The sequence below is a fragment of the Salmo salar genome, unplaced genomic scaffold (assembly GCF_905237065.1).
Source record: "Salmo salar unplaced genomic scaffold, Ssal_v3.1, whole genome shotgun sequence".
NCBI classification, from domain to species: domain Eukaryota; kingdom Metazoa; phylum Chordata; class Actinopteri; order Salmoniformes; family Salmonidae; genus Salmo; species Salmo salar.
Genome location: NW_025550947.1, coordinates 458,996 through 475,427, shown reverse-complemented (window position 1 = coordinate 475,427; position 16,432 = coordinate 458,996). Strand labels below are relative to the sequence as shown.

At 45.4% G+C, this 16,432-nt stretch overlaps 1 protein-coding gene across 1 annotated transcript in view; it reads right to left on the bottom strand.

The window, feature by feature from the left end:
• Positions 1–5,623: 5,623 nt before the first annotated feature.
• Positions 5,624–16,432, bottom strand: part of LOC123740656 (fibronectin) — a 35,261-nt gene continuing 24,452 nt past the window's right edge. The window contains exons 4-6 of the mRNA XM_045714190.1: positions 9,809–10,078; positions 8,984–9,253; positions 5,624–6,169 (exon numbers count right to left, since the gene is read on the bottom strand). Of these exons, the coding sequence (XP_045570146.1) occupies positions 6,153–6,169; positions 8,984–9,253; positions 9,809–10,078 (557 nt within the window). The 3' untranslated portion in view covers positions 5,624–6,152. The remainder of the gene's footprint in view (positions 6,170–8,983; positions 9,254–9,808; positions 10,079–16,432) is intronic.

Below are 16,432 nucleotides of genomic sequence, written 5' to 3'. Positions count from 1 at the left end.
ACTGGTCCTGCTGGTATTTAAGAGCTGCTGGCCCTGCTGGAAACACTCAATAATGTTCAGACAACAGAATGACTAACTTGGATATCCACGGTCACACTAAGGCCATCAGTGCAAAATGAGCTGTCATGGTGGGGGGGGGGGGACAGTTACAGACCGACTGTCTCCACACGATCTCATGCAGGCTCAGTTAAAGGATGCGGCTGTATCGAGAATCTTGGAACTGAAAAGTCAAAAGGACTAAGCCTAAACCAGCAGAATGTCAACAAGAGTCATACAAAGTCAAACAGTTACTGCAAGAGTGGAACAGGCTCCATGTCTCACCAGATGGATTATTACAAAGGAAAACAGCAAACAGGACATAAGTTGTGGTACCAAGTCAGTATAGAACACTGATTTACAAGTACTTACACACTGAAATGGCCCATCTAGGAACAGAAAGAGTGTTGAACTTAGCAAGAGAACACTTTTATTGGCCGCGCATGCAACATGACATTGAACACTTTATCACCAAAGTGTGTAAGTGTATCAAACAAAATAAACCCAGTGTAATAACTAGGGTCCCAATGCAACATGTTTGAGCTACAGCTCCTTTCCAGATGATTTCAATTGACTATTTGCATTTGGAGAACAGCAGAGGGGGCTACGAGTATATTTGAGTTATTTTAGATAACTTTACAAAATGTGCACAAGCCTACCCCACCAGAAATAAGTCAGGGAAAACTGCAGCAAAAAAGCTTTTTGATTATTTTTTCCCAAAGTTTGGCTTTGTGTCAAAAATCCATCATGATCAGGGAAGAGAGTTTGAAAACCAGTTATTCAGAGCCTTGCAGAACTGTACAGGAATAGCCAATTCCAGAACCTCTCCATATCATCCACAGTGGATTCCGGTGGAGAGATTTAACCGTACACTGTTTAATGTTGCGCACACTAGATGAAGAGAAAAAGGCCAACTGGGGTGATAATCTGAACAAGGTCATTCATGCATATAATTGTACCACCAGTGATGCTACTGGGTTCTCACTGTATTTCCTGCTATTTGGAATGGCTTCACTGCTACCTGTTGACCTTGTTTTTGGGTTCGAGATGAAGGAACAGGAGAAATCATACCAGGATTATGCTAAGAAGTGGCAGCAACAGATGGCGGACGCCTATGACATGGCCATTAGAAACATGGAGAAATCAACAGCAAAGGGAAAAGCCTACTACAATCGGAAGAAAAGGAGTTCGGTTCTGGTCTCAGGGGATCGTGTACTGGTGAGGAACATGTCAGAACGTGGGGGGCTGGGAAAGCTAAGATCACACTGGGAGGACCAAATACATGTGTTGGTAACCAGGAAAGGTGATGGCAGCCCTGTCTATGAGGTCAAACCCGAGAGGGGTACAGGCAGGGCCCGGTTCTGCATCGCAATATGCTCATGTCATGTAATTCCCTACCATTTGAGGAACCTGTTGAAACACCCAGTAGAGGTCTGTGGAGAAGGGAATCACCCCAGCAAAAGCAGCAAAATGGGGATAGCGCTGAGTCAGAGCTCAGATGAGGATTCTTATCCAGTTTTTATCAATAGGCCATGTGGGGATGAAGAGAGCAGACAGAGTAGCACACAGCTAGTATCAGATAATAGTGAGGAACGGGGTCAGACTGATAGAAACTTCACTGTGAAGGAGTGCCAGCCAGTCCTCAGAGAGAGCCCGGAGAGGACAGGGGTAAATATGGAAACAGCTTAGGGCTCAGAGACTCAATCATCTCATGATGAAGTGGACACTGATTCATTGGGGTCACCCATGACCTTGCCCCGCCGTTCAGCCCGGCAGAGGAGGCCCAGAGACATTCTAACCTATAACACTTTATGGCTGCCAAGCTCTTATCAGGATACATTTACATTTACATTTAAGTCATTTAGCAGACGCTCTTATCCAGAGCGACTTACAAATTGGTGCATTCACCTTATGATATCCAGTGGAACAACCACTTTACAATAGTGCATCTAAATCTTTTAAGGGGGGGGTTAGAAGGATTACTTTATCCTATCCTAGGTATTCCTTAAAGAGGTGGGGTTTCAGGTGTCTCCGGAAGGTGGTGATTGACTCTATATAATGACGAGATGCTCATGTCTCCGCCCTAACAATGGACGTTGTTGTCCCAAAGGCGGGAAGGGTGGCGGCAAGCTTAGGTCCAAAATAAGCCCATAGAAATGCATTGGGCTTATTTTGTGCAGATTTTGGTGAGATAGAAACCTCTCGCTTCGCCTCTTCCTCTTTGTTTACACACACACACACCAAGCCTCTAACCTGCCACTCACAGCAACAAAGATGGGAGATCACTTCTTCCTCTGACAAGCGGTTTCAACTCGCTATTTGCATTTGAGGTTTAGTCCAACATAATTGGTCATATAGACACCGAAACAAATGGAGACAATATTTTACTGTAATAGAGGAAAAGTGAACCTCTCTAACGAGACCCTTTTATTTTTCAACTACTGAAATTGCGCTCAGCAGAAACTACTTAAACGGGAGCATCAATGAACATTGCTTCTGGAAAATGAATGCGCGGTTTGTTGCGTGCAGTGTTGTGGTACCACTAGCTGCATTTTAGCCAATGCCTGTTATACTAGCTGTCTATTCTGTTTAATAAATGTGCAATAAACATAAAACACTATTTTTAATAAGGAATTGGCAACTCGTTCTTAGAAATAAACTAGGCCCCTTCATTTCAACATCTGAACAAAGTGGACAGGCTAATATGCTGTTTAAACAGTTGGGGAGACACACAGAAGTGTGTTCATAACAATTCAACTGCTCTGCCTTGTTAGGTAGCAAATAGATCAAAATTATTGTCTAAACTTGACATATACAGATTAGCTGGCTACTCACTAGCACATGACCTTTAGATTGTTTGAGACCTGTGTTAGTTTTCTAAAACACCTGCAACAAGAAGTTAGTCATTATTAGTGAATGTGCATTATGCATAGTTTTGGTTAAATTTGTAACAAAAAGGGCATTTTCATAGAGTGACTTGAAAGCCAGATCAGTGACTATTGCAAAAAAGACAGGTTAAACTATTTTGCTAAAATTATTGCAAGGTATTATGGTTGTGGAAGGCTTATATTTAGCTTGGGTATCATTTCACAGGCCCTGAATTAATTTAGATTATTGCTGACTGTTTGAAATGCAGTGTATTTGACATTTTAATTGTACAGCAAAGCTTATTTAGAGAACATTAAAGTCGAGATATTGTGAATCGTCTGAAAGTTTAAAAGAAATAAAAATTATCTAGATTATTTTTAGGCCGTATCGCCTAGCTCTAAACAGTTTATTCAAAGACCTATTTTGTGTCACTCTGTTCACTCTATAGGTAGAAGCAGATTATCTGCACTGAACAAAAATATAAACGCAAAGTGTTGGTCCCATGTTTTATGAGCTGAAATACAAGATTGCTGAAATGTTACAGACGCACATAAGCTTATTTCTCAAGTTTTGTGTGCAAATTTGTTGACGTCCCTGTTAGTGAGCATTTCTCCTTTGCCAAGGTAATCCATCCACCTGACAGTTGTGGCATAGCTGATTAAAACAGAATGATCATTACACAGGTGCACCTTGTGATGGGGACAATAAAAGGCTATTCTAAAATGTGCTGTTTTGTCACACAACACAATGTCACAGATATCTCAGGTTTTGAGCGAGCATGCAATTGATATGCTGACTGCAGGAATGTCCACCAGAGCTGTTGCCAGAGAATGGTATGTTCATTCCTCACCCATATGCCGCCTCCAATGTCATTTTAGAGAATTTGGCAGTACGTCCAACCGGCCTCAACCGCAGACCACTTGTATGGTGTTGTGTGGGAGAGCGGTTTGCTATTGTGAACAGAGTGCCCCATGGTGGGTTTATGGGCAGGCATAAGCTACGAACAACGAACACAATTGCATTTTATCGATGGCAGTTTGAATGCTCAGAGATACTGTGATGAGATCCTGAGGGCCCATTCAACCACCGGCATTGCATGTTTCAGCATAATAATGTACAGCCCCAAGTCACAAGGATCTGTACACAATTCCTGTAAGCTGAAAATGTCCCTGTTCTTCCATGGCCTGCACACTCACCAGACATTTCACACATTGAGCATGTTTGGGATGCTCTGGATTGATGTGTACGACAGTGTGTTCCAGTTCCTGCCAATATCCAGCAACTTCGCACAACCTTTTTGAAGAGGAGTGTGACAACATCCCACAGGCCACAATCAACAGCTTGATCAACTCTGTGAAGGAGATGTTTCACGCTGCATGATACCAACTAGATATGTTCAGATTTGTATATATTTTCTCGTTTACCTTTACTAATCACAGTGTGATGTTAACTGGGGGTTGCGTTTTGCCCATAAAGGAAGACTGGACATGTCTAGATATTTATATGGCTGTTAGGCCAGTGTTCTCCATTGTTCTCATGACCAGAACTAACATCATCTGTATGTTTTAAAGGCAGTGAAATGTTTGGGACAACATTTAGTTTTTGCAGGGGGTGGTGTAAAGAGCTTAATACAGTTGTATTCCAGCCACTAGGGGGCACTCTGGTGAAGCCCATGGGAAATAAAGAAATATAGTATAAGTGAATTGGGGAGAGGAAGAATAAGAAACAAAAAAAGGGCTGTAAACTGCTGTTACATGTGCTGACATGATTAAAAGTGAAGTAAACCGTACCTTTCGCGTTGTAGTTTATATTATCAGCTCATAGAAAGGGTACTGTAGGTAGGGGTAAGGTAGAGGCTGGTAGCCTCAATATTAACAGAGAGTACTGTAGGTAGGGGTAAGGTAACAACAGGTAGCCTCAATATTAACAGAGGGTACTGTAGGTAGGGGTAAGGTAGAGGCAGGTAGTCTCAATATTAACAGAAGGTACTGTAGGTAGGGGTAAGGTAACAACAGGTAGTCTCAATAATAACAGAGGGTACTGTAGGTAGGGTAGGGTAACAACAGGTAGTCTCAATATTAACAGAGGGCACTGTAGGTAGGGGTAAGGTAACAACAGGTAGTCTCAATATTAACAGAGGGTACTGTAGGTAGGGGTAAGGTACAACAGGTAGTCTCAATATTAACAGAGGGTACTGTAGGTAGGGGTAAGGTAACAACAGGTAGTCTCAATATTAACAGAAGGTACTGTAGGTAGGGGTAAGGTAACAACAGGTAGTCTCAATATTAACAGAGGGTACTGTAGGTAGGGGTAAGGTAACAACAGGTAGTCTCAATATTAACAGAGGGTACTGTAGGTAGGGGTAAGGTAACAACAGGTAGTCTCAATATTAACAGAGGGTACTGTAGGTAGGGGTAAGGTAACAACAGGTAGTCTCAATATTAACAGAGGGTACTGTAGGTAGGGGTAAGGTAGAGGCAGGTAGTCTCAATATTAACAGAGGGTACTGTAGGTAGGGGTAAGGTAACAACAGGTAGTCTCAATATTAACAGAGGGTACTGTAGGTAGGGGCAAGGTACAACAGGTAGTCTCAATATTAACAGAGGGTACTGTAGGTAGGGGTAAGGTAACAACAGGTAGTCTCAATATTAACAGAGGGTACTGTAGGTATGGGTAAGGTAGAGGCAGGTAGCCTCAATATTAACAGAGGGTCCTGTAGGTAGGGGTAAGGTAGAGGCAGGTAGCCTTGAGGTTACAGTGCTGGGCCAGAAACCGAAAGGTTGCAGGTTTGAGTACCGGAGCGGACAAGGTGAAAAATATGTTGTGCCCTTGAACAAGGCACTTCATCCTAATTGCTCCAGGGGCGCTGTACGTTGGAGCCATTGTGATCATTGTCAAGAAGTCACACCCATCCCACTGGAGTTAGAAGTTCAGAGTGAGAAAGTTTAGACTATATAGAAATAATTACCCTCAAATTGAAAATCATCAAATGACGAGGATTTCTACCCTCTTTAACGGGAGGAAAAGTAGAATAGTAGTCAAAGATAATGTACCTTTACATCCCATGCTGACACATCCATTATGATTACTTCAGTCATTTGATAACTAGTTAAAATGTAATATACTTTGACACCAAACAATACTTTAGTAGGGTACTTCCTTACCTGTGGTGAGGGTTGTTGACACCAGTTGACTTTTCTTTCCATTTTCCAGCACAGTGCAGACAGTGACAGTGACAGGGCTATAGTTTAACTCCAGAAATAAACTACAGGAAGAAAAGTTGAATAGTAGTCGTAAAGTAGAAAAGGCTGCTTGCAATTCATTTAGATATGAGAATAAATAAGCTAAAAACAGACGTCACACAACAGAAGTTGGATTGGTAAAGTAACAAAAATGAAGGGTTTCTGCTATATTCATTTAGTAACGGTGCTGTCCCGCTGCACGATTGTTGCCGCCACACCAAAAATAAATATAAATGAAAAGAATGTTGTCATTCTAAATCCTCACCACAACAACAAAGTTAACACTGTAGTACTGATAAAGTTAAAGCAAGCAGAGGCAGATTAACTCCTTGATATAATGACTCACAGGAATGGAAGAAAGCAAGAATTCAGATACTGTATTATAAACAAAGTTGAATGATTTCAGCACCAAACTGCATGATGAGATCTGGGGAATTCACCATCATATATTTCTCATCAGGGAAGATACTGGACCTTTACATCCCATGCTGACTGTTACGGGTTTCGGTTCTGTTAGGGGTTTCGGTTCCTCTATCCATTTAGAGGTTCACTAGGTTTTGCGCTCTGATTGGAGTCACCTCGTTAGTCAGTATGTGTTCCTGCTGGTATTTAAGAGCCGCTGGTCCTGCTGCTATTTAAGAGCTGCTGGTCCTGCTGGTATTTAAGAGCTGCTGGTCCTGCTGTTATTTAAGAGCTGCTGGTCCTGCTGGTATTTAAGAGCTGCTGGTCCTGCTGTTATTTAAGAGCTGCTGGTCCTGCTGTTATTTAAGAGCTGCTGGTCCTGCTGGTATTTAAGAGCTACTGGTCCTGCTGTTATTTAAGAGCTACTGGTCCTGCTGTTATTTAAGAGCCGCTGGTCCTGCTGGTATTTAAGAGCTGCTGGTCCTGCTGTTATTTAAGAGCCGCTGGTCCTGCTGTTATTTAAGAGCTGCTGGTCCTGCTGTTATTTAAGAGCCGCTGGTCCTGCTGGTATTTAAGAGCCGCTGGTCCTGCTGTTATTTAAGAGCCGCTGGTCCTGCTGTTATTTAAGAGCTGCTGGTCCTGCTGTTATTTAAGAGCCGCTGGTCCTGCTGTTATTTAAGAGCCGCTGGTCCTGCTGGTATTTAAGAGCCGCTGGCCCTGCTGGTATTTAAGAGCTGCTGGTCCTGCTGTTATTTAAGAGCCGCTGGTCCTGCTGTTATTTAAGAGCCGCTGGTCCTGCTGTTATTTAAGAGCCGCTGGTCCTGCTGTTATTTAAGAGCTGCTGGTCCTGCTGTTATTTAAGAGCCGCTGGTCCTGCTGTTATTTAAGAGCCGCTGGTCCTGCTGGTATTTAAGAGCCGCTGGCCCTGCTGCTATTTAAGAGCTGCTGGTCCTGCTGCTATTTAAGAGCTGCTGGTCCTGCTGGTATTTAAGAGCTGCTGGTCCTGCTGGTATTTAAGAGCTGCTGGTCCTGCTGGTATTTAAGAGCTGCTGGTACTGCTGGTATTTAAGAGCTGCTGGTCCAGTGCATCAGATGGAGGGATGTTGGGAGACCTACACCTCATGTTAGGGTTGTCATGGCATTTAGACAGAAACTCCTGTTTATTTAGCTCCATTTCCTTTTACTCCAGATCCTGAGTTGGTGTAGGTTTTTCTTTTAGTTTGTCATTTCAGAGGTAAACCTTAGTGGGCATCCATGGTGGGTGTCTTTAGAACCCCTTACTAGTGGCTTTGCCATCTTTCAGTGGGAACCCCCATGGTGTCTTTCAGAACCCCTTACTAGTGGCTTTGCCATTTTTCAGTGGGAACCCCCATGGTGTCTTTAGAACCCCTTACTAGTGGCTTTGCCATCTTTCAGTGGGAACCCCCATGGTGTCTTTCAGAACCCCTTACTAGTGGCTTTGCCATTTTTCAGTGGGAACCCCCATTGTGTCTTTTAGAACCCCTTACTAGTGGCTTTGCCATCTTTCAGTGGAAACCCCCATGGTGTCTTTAGAACCCCTTACTAGTGGCTTTGCCATCTTTCAGTGGGAACCCCCATGGTGTGTTTAGAACCCCTTACTAGTGGCTTTGCCATATTTCAGTGGGAACCCCCATGGTGTCTTTAGAACCCCTTACTAGTGGCTTTGCCATCTTTCAGTGGGAACCCCCATGGTGTCTTTAGAACCCCTTACTAGTGGCTTTGCCATCTTTCAGTGGGAACCCCCATGGTGTCTTTAGAACCTCTTACTAGTGGCTTTGCCATCTTTCAGTGGGAGCCCCCATGCTGTCTTTCAGAACCCCTTACTAGTGGCTTTGCCATCTTTCAGTGGGAACCCCCCATGGTGTCTTTAGAACCCCTTACTAGTGGCTTTGCCATCTTTCAGTGGAAACCCCCATGGTGTCTTTCAGAACTCCTTACTAGTGGCTTTGCCATCTTTCAGTGGGAACCCCCATGGTGTCTTTAGAACCCCTTACTAGTGGCTTTGCCATCTTTCAGTGGAAACCCCCATGGTGTCTTTAGAACCCCTTACTAGTGGCTTTGCCATCTTTCAGTGGAAACCCCCATGGTGTCTTTAGAACCCCTTACTAGTGGCTTTGCCATCTTTCAGTGGGAACCCCCATGGTGTCTTTAGAACCCCTTACTAGTGGCTTTGCCATCTTTCAGTGGGAACCCCCATGGTGTCTTTCAGAACCCTTTTTGAAACCCTTTCTGTATTTGGTTGTTGAAGTGATTATCTTTGTTAGTTCCCTTTTCTGGGAGCGATGACATTGTGTTTGTCTTTTGGGAACGTAAAACTGACACATCCATTATGATTTGTTAATTTACATTAGTCTTTTTGATACCTAGTCAAAGTTTTACACCAGACATAATAATTAAGTAGGGTACTGCCTTACTTGTGGTGAGGGTTGTTGACACCAGTTTACTTTTCTTTCCATTTTCCAGCACAGTACAGACAGTGACAGAGTACTGAGTACCACCTTGCAGGTCAGAGAGAGTGATGCTGTGTGAAGAGGTGGTAGTGATGTGTGGTTCTGTCCCTGGACAGTGGTAGGAGATCTGGTAATGATGTTGGGTTTGGTCCAATCCTGGTGGCTGGCTCCAGCTAACAGCAGCTGATGTGGTGTCCACTGAGTCAACAGTCAGCTGGTCTGGAGCAGGAAGTACTAAGGGAAAATACATTATTGTCAGGGCTACAGTTTAACTCCAGAAATAAACAACCGGAAGATAAGTAGAATAGTAGTCGAAAATTAGAAAAGGCTGCTTGCAATTCCTTTAGATATGGGAGGAAATAAAAACAGGAGTCACAACAGAAGTTTAGGGGTTTCTGCTGTATGGTGCTGCACCGCCGCCAGATTGTTGCCGCCACACCAATTTTTTTTAAATATAAATGAAAAGAATGTTGTGATTATATATCCTCTCCACAATAACAACTATTTAACACTGCACTACTGATAAAGTTAGAGCAACCAGAGGCAGATCCACAGCTTGACATAATGACTCACAGGAATTGGGAGCAAGCAGTAATTGAAATATTATGAAAAAGGTTTAATCATTTAAGCATCAAACTGCATGATGAGATCTGGGGAATTCACCATCATATATTTCACACCAGGGAAGATACTGTACCTTTACATCCCATGCTGATACATTCATTATGATTAGTTAAATTAAATAAGTATGTTGTCTAGTTATTATAATGATTAAAGCAGGGTACTTACCTGTGGTGAGGGTTGTTGACACCAGTTTACTTTTCTTTCCATTCTTCAGCACAGTGCAGACAGTGACAGAGTACTGAGTACCACATTGCAGGTCAGAGAGAGTGATGCTGTGTGAAGATGTGGTATTGATGTGTGGTTCTGTCCCTGGACAGTGGAAGGAGATCTGGTAATGATGTTGGGTTTGGTCCATTCCTGGTGGCTGGCTCCAGCTAACAGCAGCTGATGTGGTGTCCACTGAGTCAACAGTCAGCTGGTCTGGAGCAGAGGGTACTAAGGGAAAATATATTATTGGTAGTGCAGCTACAGTTTTACTCCAGAAATAAATTACAGGAGGAAAAGTAGTCAAAGTAGAACATTCCTTTTGATGTGGGCAGAAGTAAACTAAAAACAGAAGTCATATACATTACAAAACAGCTTCTGTTGTAACAAGAATGAAGATTTTCTGCTATATTCATTAATTTATATAAATTAAAATAATGTAATTATAAATCCTCACCACAATAACAAAGTGTTTAACACTGTACTACTGATAAAGTTAAAGCAAGCAGAGGCAGAACAACTCCTTGACATAATGACTCACAGGAATGGAAGAAAGCATGAATTCAGATACTGTTTTATAAACAACTGTAACCCTCTCACCACAGGCTCAGATAAATCAATCCAGTGAGTATGGTGAAACGGACACTCAGTATATAATGAACCTGGTAACTATGACTTAAGGAAAAACCAGAGACCAGGGTTCCTACCTACAGATATAATGGTTATATAGAAAATAATGAATGATAGCGTAGTGCGACTGCTCGCTTTTTGGAGCGAGCAGTCGCACTACGCTTCGCTCCACAGGTAATATTACACTTCACTACATTACAACGGCTTGATTTGTTTGATCTGAGCAATTCTTCTTAGCTAGCTACATTGCCGTCTTTGTATCAAAGATAATTGTGTAGTTTGGAGTAATTGAGTAATTATCGAGGCTAGCTATCTTCGTCCTCCTAACGTAGTCAACACTGCTAGCTAGCTAGTCATCACTGCTAGCTAGCCAACTTCTACCGACTAGCAGCACTGTAGTAACTATTACATTACAACGTAACGACTTGATTAGTGTGGTGTTAGTGTTAGTTAGCCAGCTACATAGTTGTCTTTGCTGTCTCTGTATCTAAGATAATTGTGTAGTTTGAGTAATTATCGAGGTGAGCTAGCCAGCCGCGACGCGGCGCCAGACTTAGTCAACACACCTAGTCATCATTAACCCACTGCTAGCTAGCCAACCGTTACCGACTAGTAGCGCTGTAGATACTAATACTTTACAACGGAACGATTTGACTAGTGCAGTGTTAGCTAGCTAGCTACTTAGCTGTCTTTGTCATAACTTGATAAGGAACGTCTTGATTAGTGTTATGTTAGCTAGCTAGCTACAAAGTTGCTTGTATCATGACAAGGTGTAGTACTGAAACTATCGAGGTTACCTAGCCAGCTACACGTTCAAAGTCAACAACGCAGCCACTGCTAGCTAGCCTACGCCACCAGCCAGCAGTACTGTATCATTTTAGTCAATAAGATTTTTGCAACGTAAGCTTAACTTTCTGAACATTCGAAACGTGTAGTCCACTTGTCATTCCAATCTCCTTTGCATTAGCGTAGCCTCTTCTGTAGCTTGTCTACTATGTGTCTGTCTATCCCTGTTCTCTCCCCTCTGCACAGGCCATACAAACGCTCCACACCGCATGGCCGCTGCCACTCTAACCTGGTGGTCCCAGCGCGCACGACCCACGTGGAGTTCCAGGTCTCCGGCAGCCTCTGGAACTGCCGGTCTGCGGCCAACAAGGCTGACTTCATCTCAGCCTATGCTACCCTCCAGTCCCTAGACTTCCTGGCGCTGACGGAAACATGGATTACCACAGATAACACTGCTACTCCTACTGCTCTGTCCTCGTCTGACTACGTGTTCTCGCATACCCCTAGAGCATCGAGCCAGCGGGGTGGTGGCACTGGAATCCTCATCTCTCCCAAGTGGACATTCTCTCTTTCTCCCCTGACCCATCTGTCTATTTCCTCATTTGAATTCCATGCTGTCACAGTTACCAGCCCTTTCAAGCTTAACATCCTTATCATTTATCGCCCTCCAGGTTCCCTTGGAGAGTTCATCAATGAGCTTGACGCCTTGATAAGTTCCTTTCCTGAGGATGGCTCACCCCTCACAGTTCTGGGTGACTTTAACCTCCCCACGTCTACCTTTGACTCATTCCTCTCTGCCTCCTTCTTTCCACTCCTCTCCTCTTTCGACCTCACCCTCTCACCTTCCCCCCCTACTCACAAGGCAGGCAATACGCTTGACCTCATCTTTACTAGATGCTGTTCTTCCACTAATCTCATTGCAACTCCCCTCCAAGTCTCCGACCACTACCTTGTATCCTTTTCCCTCTCGCTCTCATCCAACACTTCTCACTCTGCCCCTACTCGGATGGTATTGCGCCGTCCCAACCTTCGCTCTCTCTCTCCCGCTACTCTCTCCTCTTCCATCCTATCATCTCTTCCCTCTGCTCAAACCTTCTCCAACCTATCTCCTGATTCTGCCTCCTCAACCCTCCTCTCCTCCCTCTCTGCATCCTTTGATTTCCTCTGTCCCCTATCCTCCAGGCCGGCTCGGTCCTCCCCTCCTGCTCCGTGGCTCGACGACTCACTGCGAGCTCACAGAACAGGGCTCCGGGCAGCCGAGCGGAAATGGAGGAAAACTCGCCTCCCTGCGGACCTGGCATCCTTTCACTCCCTCCTCTCTACATTTTCCTCTTCTGTCTCTGCTGCTAAAGCCACTTTCTACCACTCTAAACTCCAAGCATCTGCCTCTAACCCTAGGAAGCTCTTTGCTACCTTCTCCTCCCTCCTGAATCCTCCTCCCCCTCCCCCCCATCCTCCCTCTCTGCAGATGACTTTGTCAACCATTTTGAAAAGAAGGTTGACGACATCCGATCCTCGTTTGCTAAGTCAAACGACACCGCTGGTCCTGCTCACACTGCCCTACCCTGTGCTTTGACCTCTTTCTCCCCTCTCTCTCCAGATGAAATCTCGCGTCTTGTGACGGCCGGCCGCCCAACAACCTGCCCACTTGACCCTATCCCCTCCTCTCTTCTCCAGACCATTTCCGGAGACCTTCTCCCCTACCTCACCTCGCTCATCAACTCATCCTTGACCGCTGGCTACGTCCCTTCCGTCTTCAAGAGAGCGAGAGTTGCACCCCTTCTGAAAAAAACCTACACTCGATCCCTCCGATGTCAACAACTACAGACCAGTATCCCTTCTCTCCTTTCTCTCCAAAACTCTTGAACGTGCCGTCCTTGGCCAGCTCTCTTGCTATCTCTCTCAGAATGACCTTCTTGATCCTAATCAGTCAGGTTTCAAGACTGGGCATTCAACTGAGACTGCTCTTCTCTGTGTCACGGAGGCTCTCCGCACTGCTAAAGCTAACTCTCTCTCCTCTGCTCTCATCCTTCTAGACCTATCTGCTGCCTTTGATACCGTGAACCATCAGATCCTCCTCTCCACCCTCTCCGAGCTGGGCATCTCCGGCGCAGCCCACGCTTGGATTGCGTCCTACCTGACAGGTCGCTCCTACCAGGTGGCGTGGCGAGAATCTGGCTCCGCACCACGTGCTCTCACCACTGGTGTCCCCCAGGGCTCTGTTCTAGGCCCACTCCTATTCTCGCTATACACCAAGTCACTTGGCTCTGTCATATCCTCACATGGTCTCTCATATCATTGCTATGCAGATGACACACAACTAATCTTCTCCTTTCCCCCTTCTGACAACCAGGTGGCGAATCGCATCTCTGCATGTCTGGCAGACATATCAGTGTGGATGACGGATCACCACCTCAAGCTGAACCTCGGCAAGACGGAGCTGCTCTTCCTCCCGGGGAAGGACTGCCCGTTCCATGATCTCGCCATCACGGTTGACAACTCCCTTGTGTCCTCCTCCCAGAGTGCTAAGAGCCTCGGCGTGACCCTGGACAACACCCTGTCGTTCTCCACTAACATCAAGGCGGTGACCCGATCCTGTAGGTTCATGCTCTACAACATTCGCAGAGTACGACCCTGCCTCACACAGGAAGCGGCGCAGGTCCTAATCCAGGCACTTGTCATCTCCCGTCTGGATTACTGCAACTCGTTGTTGGCTGGGCTCCCTGCCTGTGCCATTAAACCCCTACAACTCATCCAGAACGCCGCAGCCCGTCTGGTGTTCAACCTTCCCAAGTTCTCTCACGTCACCCCGCTCCTCCGCTCTCTCCACTGGCTTCCAGTCGAAGCTCGCATCCACTACAAGACCATGGTGCTTGCCTACGGAGCTGTGAGGGGAACGGCACCTCCGTACCTTCAGGCTCTGATCAGGCCCTACACCCAAACAAGGGCACTGCGTTCATCCACCTCTGGCCTGCTCGCCTCCCTACCTCTGAGGAAGCACAGTTCCCGCTCAGCCCAGTCAAAACTGTTCGCTGCTCTGGCACCCCAATGGTGGAACAAGCTCCCTCACGACGCCAGGACAGCGGAGTCAATCACCACCTTCCGGAGACACCTGAAACCTCACCTCTTTAAGGAATACCTGGGATAGGATAAAGTAATCCTTCTAACCCCCCCTTAAAAGATTTAGATGCACTATTGTAAAGTGGTTGTTCCACTGGATATTATAAGGTGAATGCACCAATTTGTAAGTCGCTCTGGATAAGAGCGTCTGCTAAATGACTTAAATGTAAATGTAAATGTAATACACTTTCATTCAATCTGCAATACACATGACACCATATCATTTTAAAACTGACTAAACCTAAACCCGGGTGCTAAACTGAAAATATTCGATCGGCGCCATTGGAGCTAAGCAGTTAATCATGGTTTCACAGAAACCCGTTGAAACCAACAGTTCCAAGGCTGTGACCTATTTATTATCCAATTCAACGAAGCCCTCAAATTCTCTCAGACCAAACCGTCTTCTCCAGCTCCCGATCCGACAAACCCAAACTAGCTGCGGAAGCATCTGGAACCTTTGTTAATCCAGCCAAGCAGCAAGCGAATTGAGATGATTCTCTCGCTAAAATATGAAACTATAAATCTTATTTTGTTAAGGTGAGTAAAGTAGAGTGCAGTTAAACCCAATTCGAGGAAAAAAATATGTTTAGTACACAAAACGTCTTCCCACTTCACATGAGCATCTTCTTCTTATTCTATGGCATAATGTAGTTTGCAACAATTTCATGTGCATTCTGCCACCTACTGTGGGGGTGAATAACAATTCCCCTAAAAAAGGAAATCACGTGGGTAAAAATAAATCAAATATCATACAAACTATCAAAAAATATAAATAAATAATAATTTACTAAACAAAATCAACCTGCTTTTCTGTGAAATAATGAATTCTAAACATGTCCCTACACAGGCTCAAAAGACTCCTGTGAAGGCGTTGTAACGGTTGTCGTAAGGAGAGGACCAAAACGCAGCGGGAATATGTACACTCATCTTCTTTTAATAGGACAAAGAAGGAAAACCAAAACAAACACGTATACAAAAACACAACGACGATTAACAGAGGGGGTATTTGAGGGGGTAAGGCATGAAGCTATAAGGCATGAAAACAAGCTCCCTAAATGTGACTCTCAATCAGCAACAACGATGTACAGCTGTTCGTGATAGAGAGCCATACCAGGCCAACACAGAAATACAAAACTAGAACAGCCCCCTAGAAATACAAACACAAGAACATACCCAACACCCCGGAACACATAAATCAAACACCCCTCTACATACATACACACCCCCAACCACTTAAATCAAATACCCCCTCTATATCGACACATACACCAATAAACCCCAGAAACACTCTACACAAACTAACCCTCTATAAACATATACACAAAACCATGAAAAACAAATACCCTCTGCCACGTCCTGACCAAACTACAATAACAAATAGGCCCTTTACTGGTCAGGACGTGACAGTACCCCCCCCCAAAAGTGCAGACCCCGGATGCACCTCACAAAAAAAACATCTACGAAATAAATCCCCCCAAACTAAAGGGAGGGTGGCTGCCGTCACCCCCGCTGAATGCTCAGGGCTATGATTCGTCGCTGGAGACATCGGGCTGATGCGCGTCGCTGGAGACCTCGGGCTGATGAGCGTAGCTGGAGACCTCGGGCTGATGAGCGTAGCTGGAGACCTCGGGCTGATGAGCTTTGCTGAAGGCTCAGGGCTGAAGAGCGTAGCTGAAGGCTCAGGGCTGTAGAGCGTAGCTGAAGGCTCAGGGCTGTAGAGCGTAGCTGAAGGCTCAGGACTGTAGGGCGTCTCTGGGAGCTCCGGACTGTGGGGCGTCTCTGGGAGCTCCGGACTGTAGGGCGTCTCTGGGAGCTCCGGACTGTAGGGCGTCTCTGGGAGCTCCGGACTGTAGGGCGTCTCTGGGAGCTCCGGACTGTAGGGCGACTCTGGGAGCTCCGGACTGTAGGGCGTCTCTGGGAGCTCCGGACTGTAGGGCGACTCTGGGAGCTCCGGACTGTAGGGCGTCTCTGGGAGCTCCGGACTGTAGGGCGACTCTGGGAGCTCCGGACTGTAGGGCGACTCTGGGAGCTCCGGACTGTAGGGCGTCT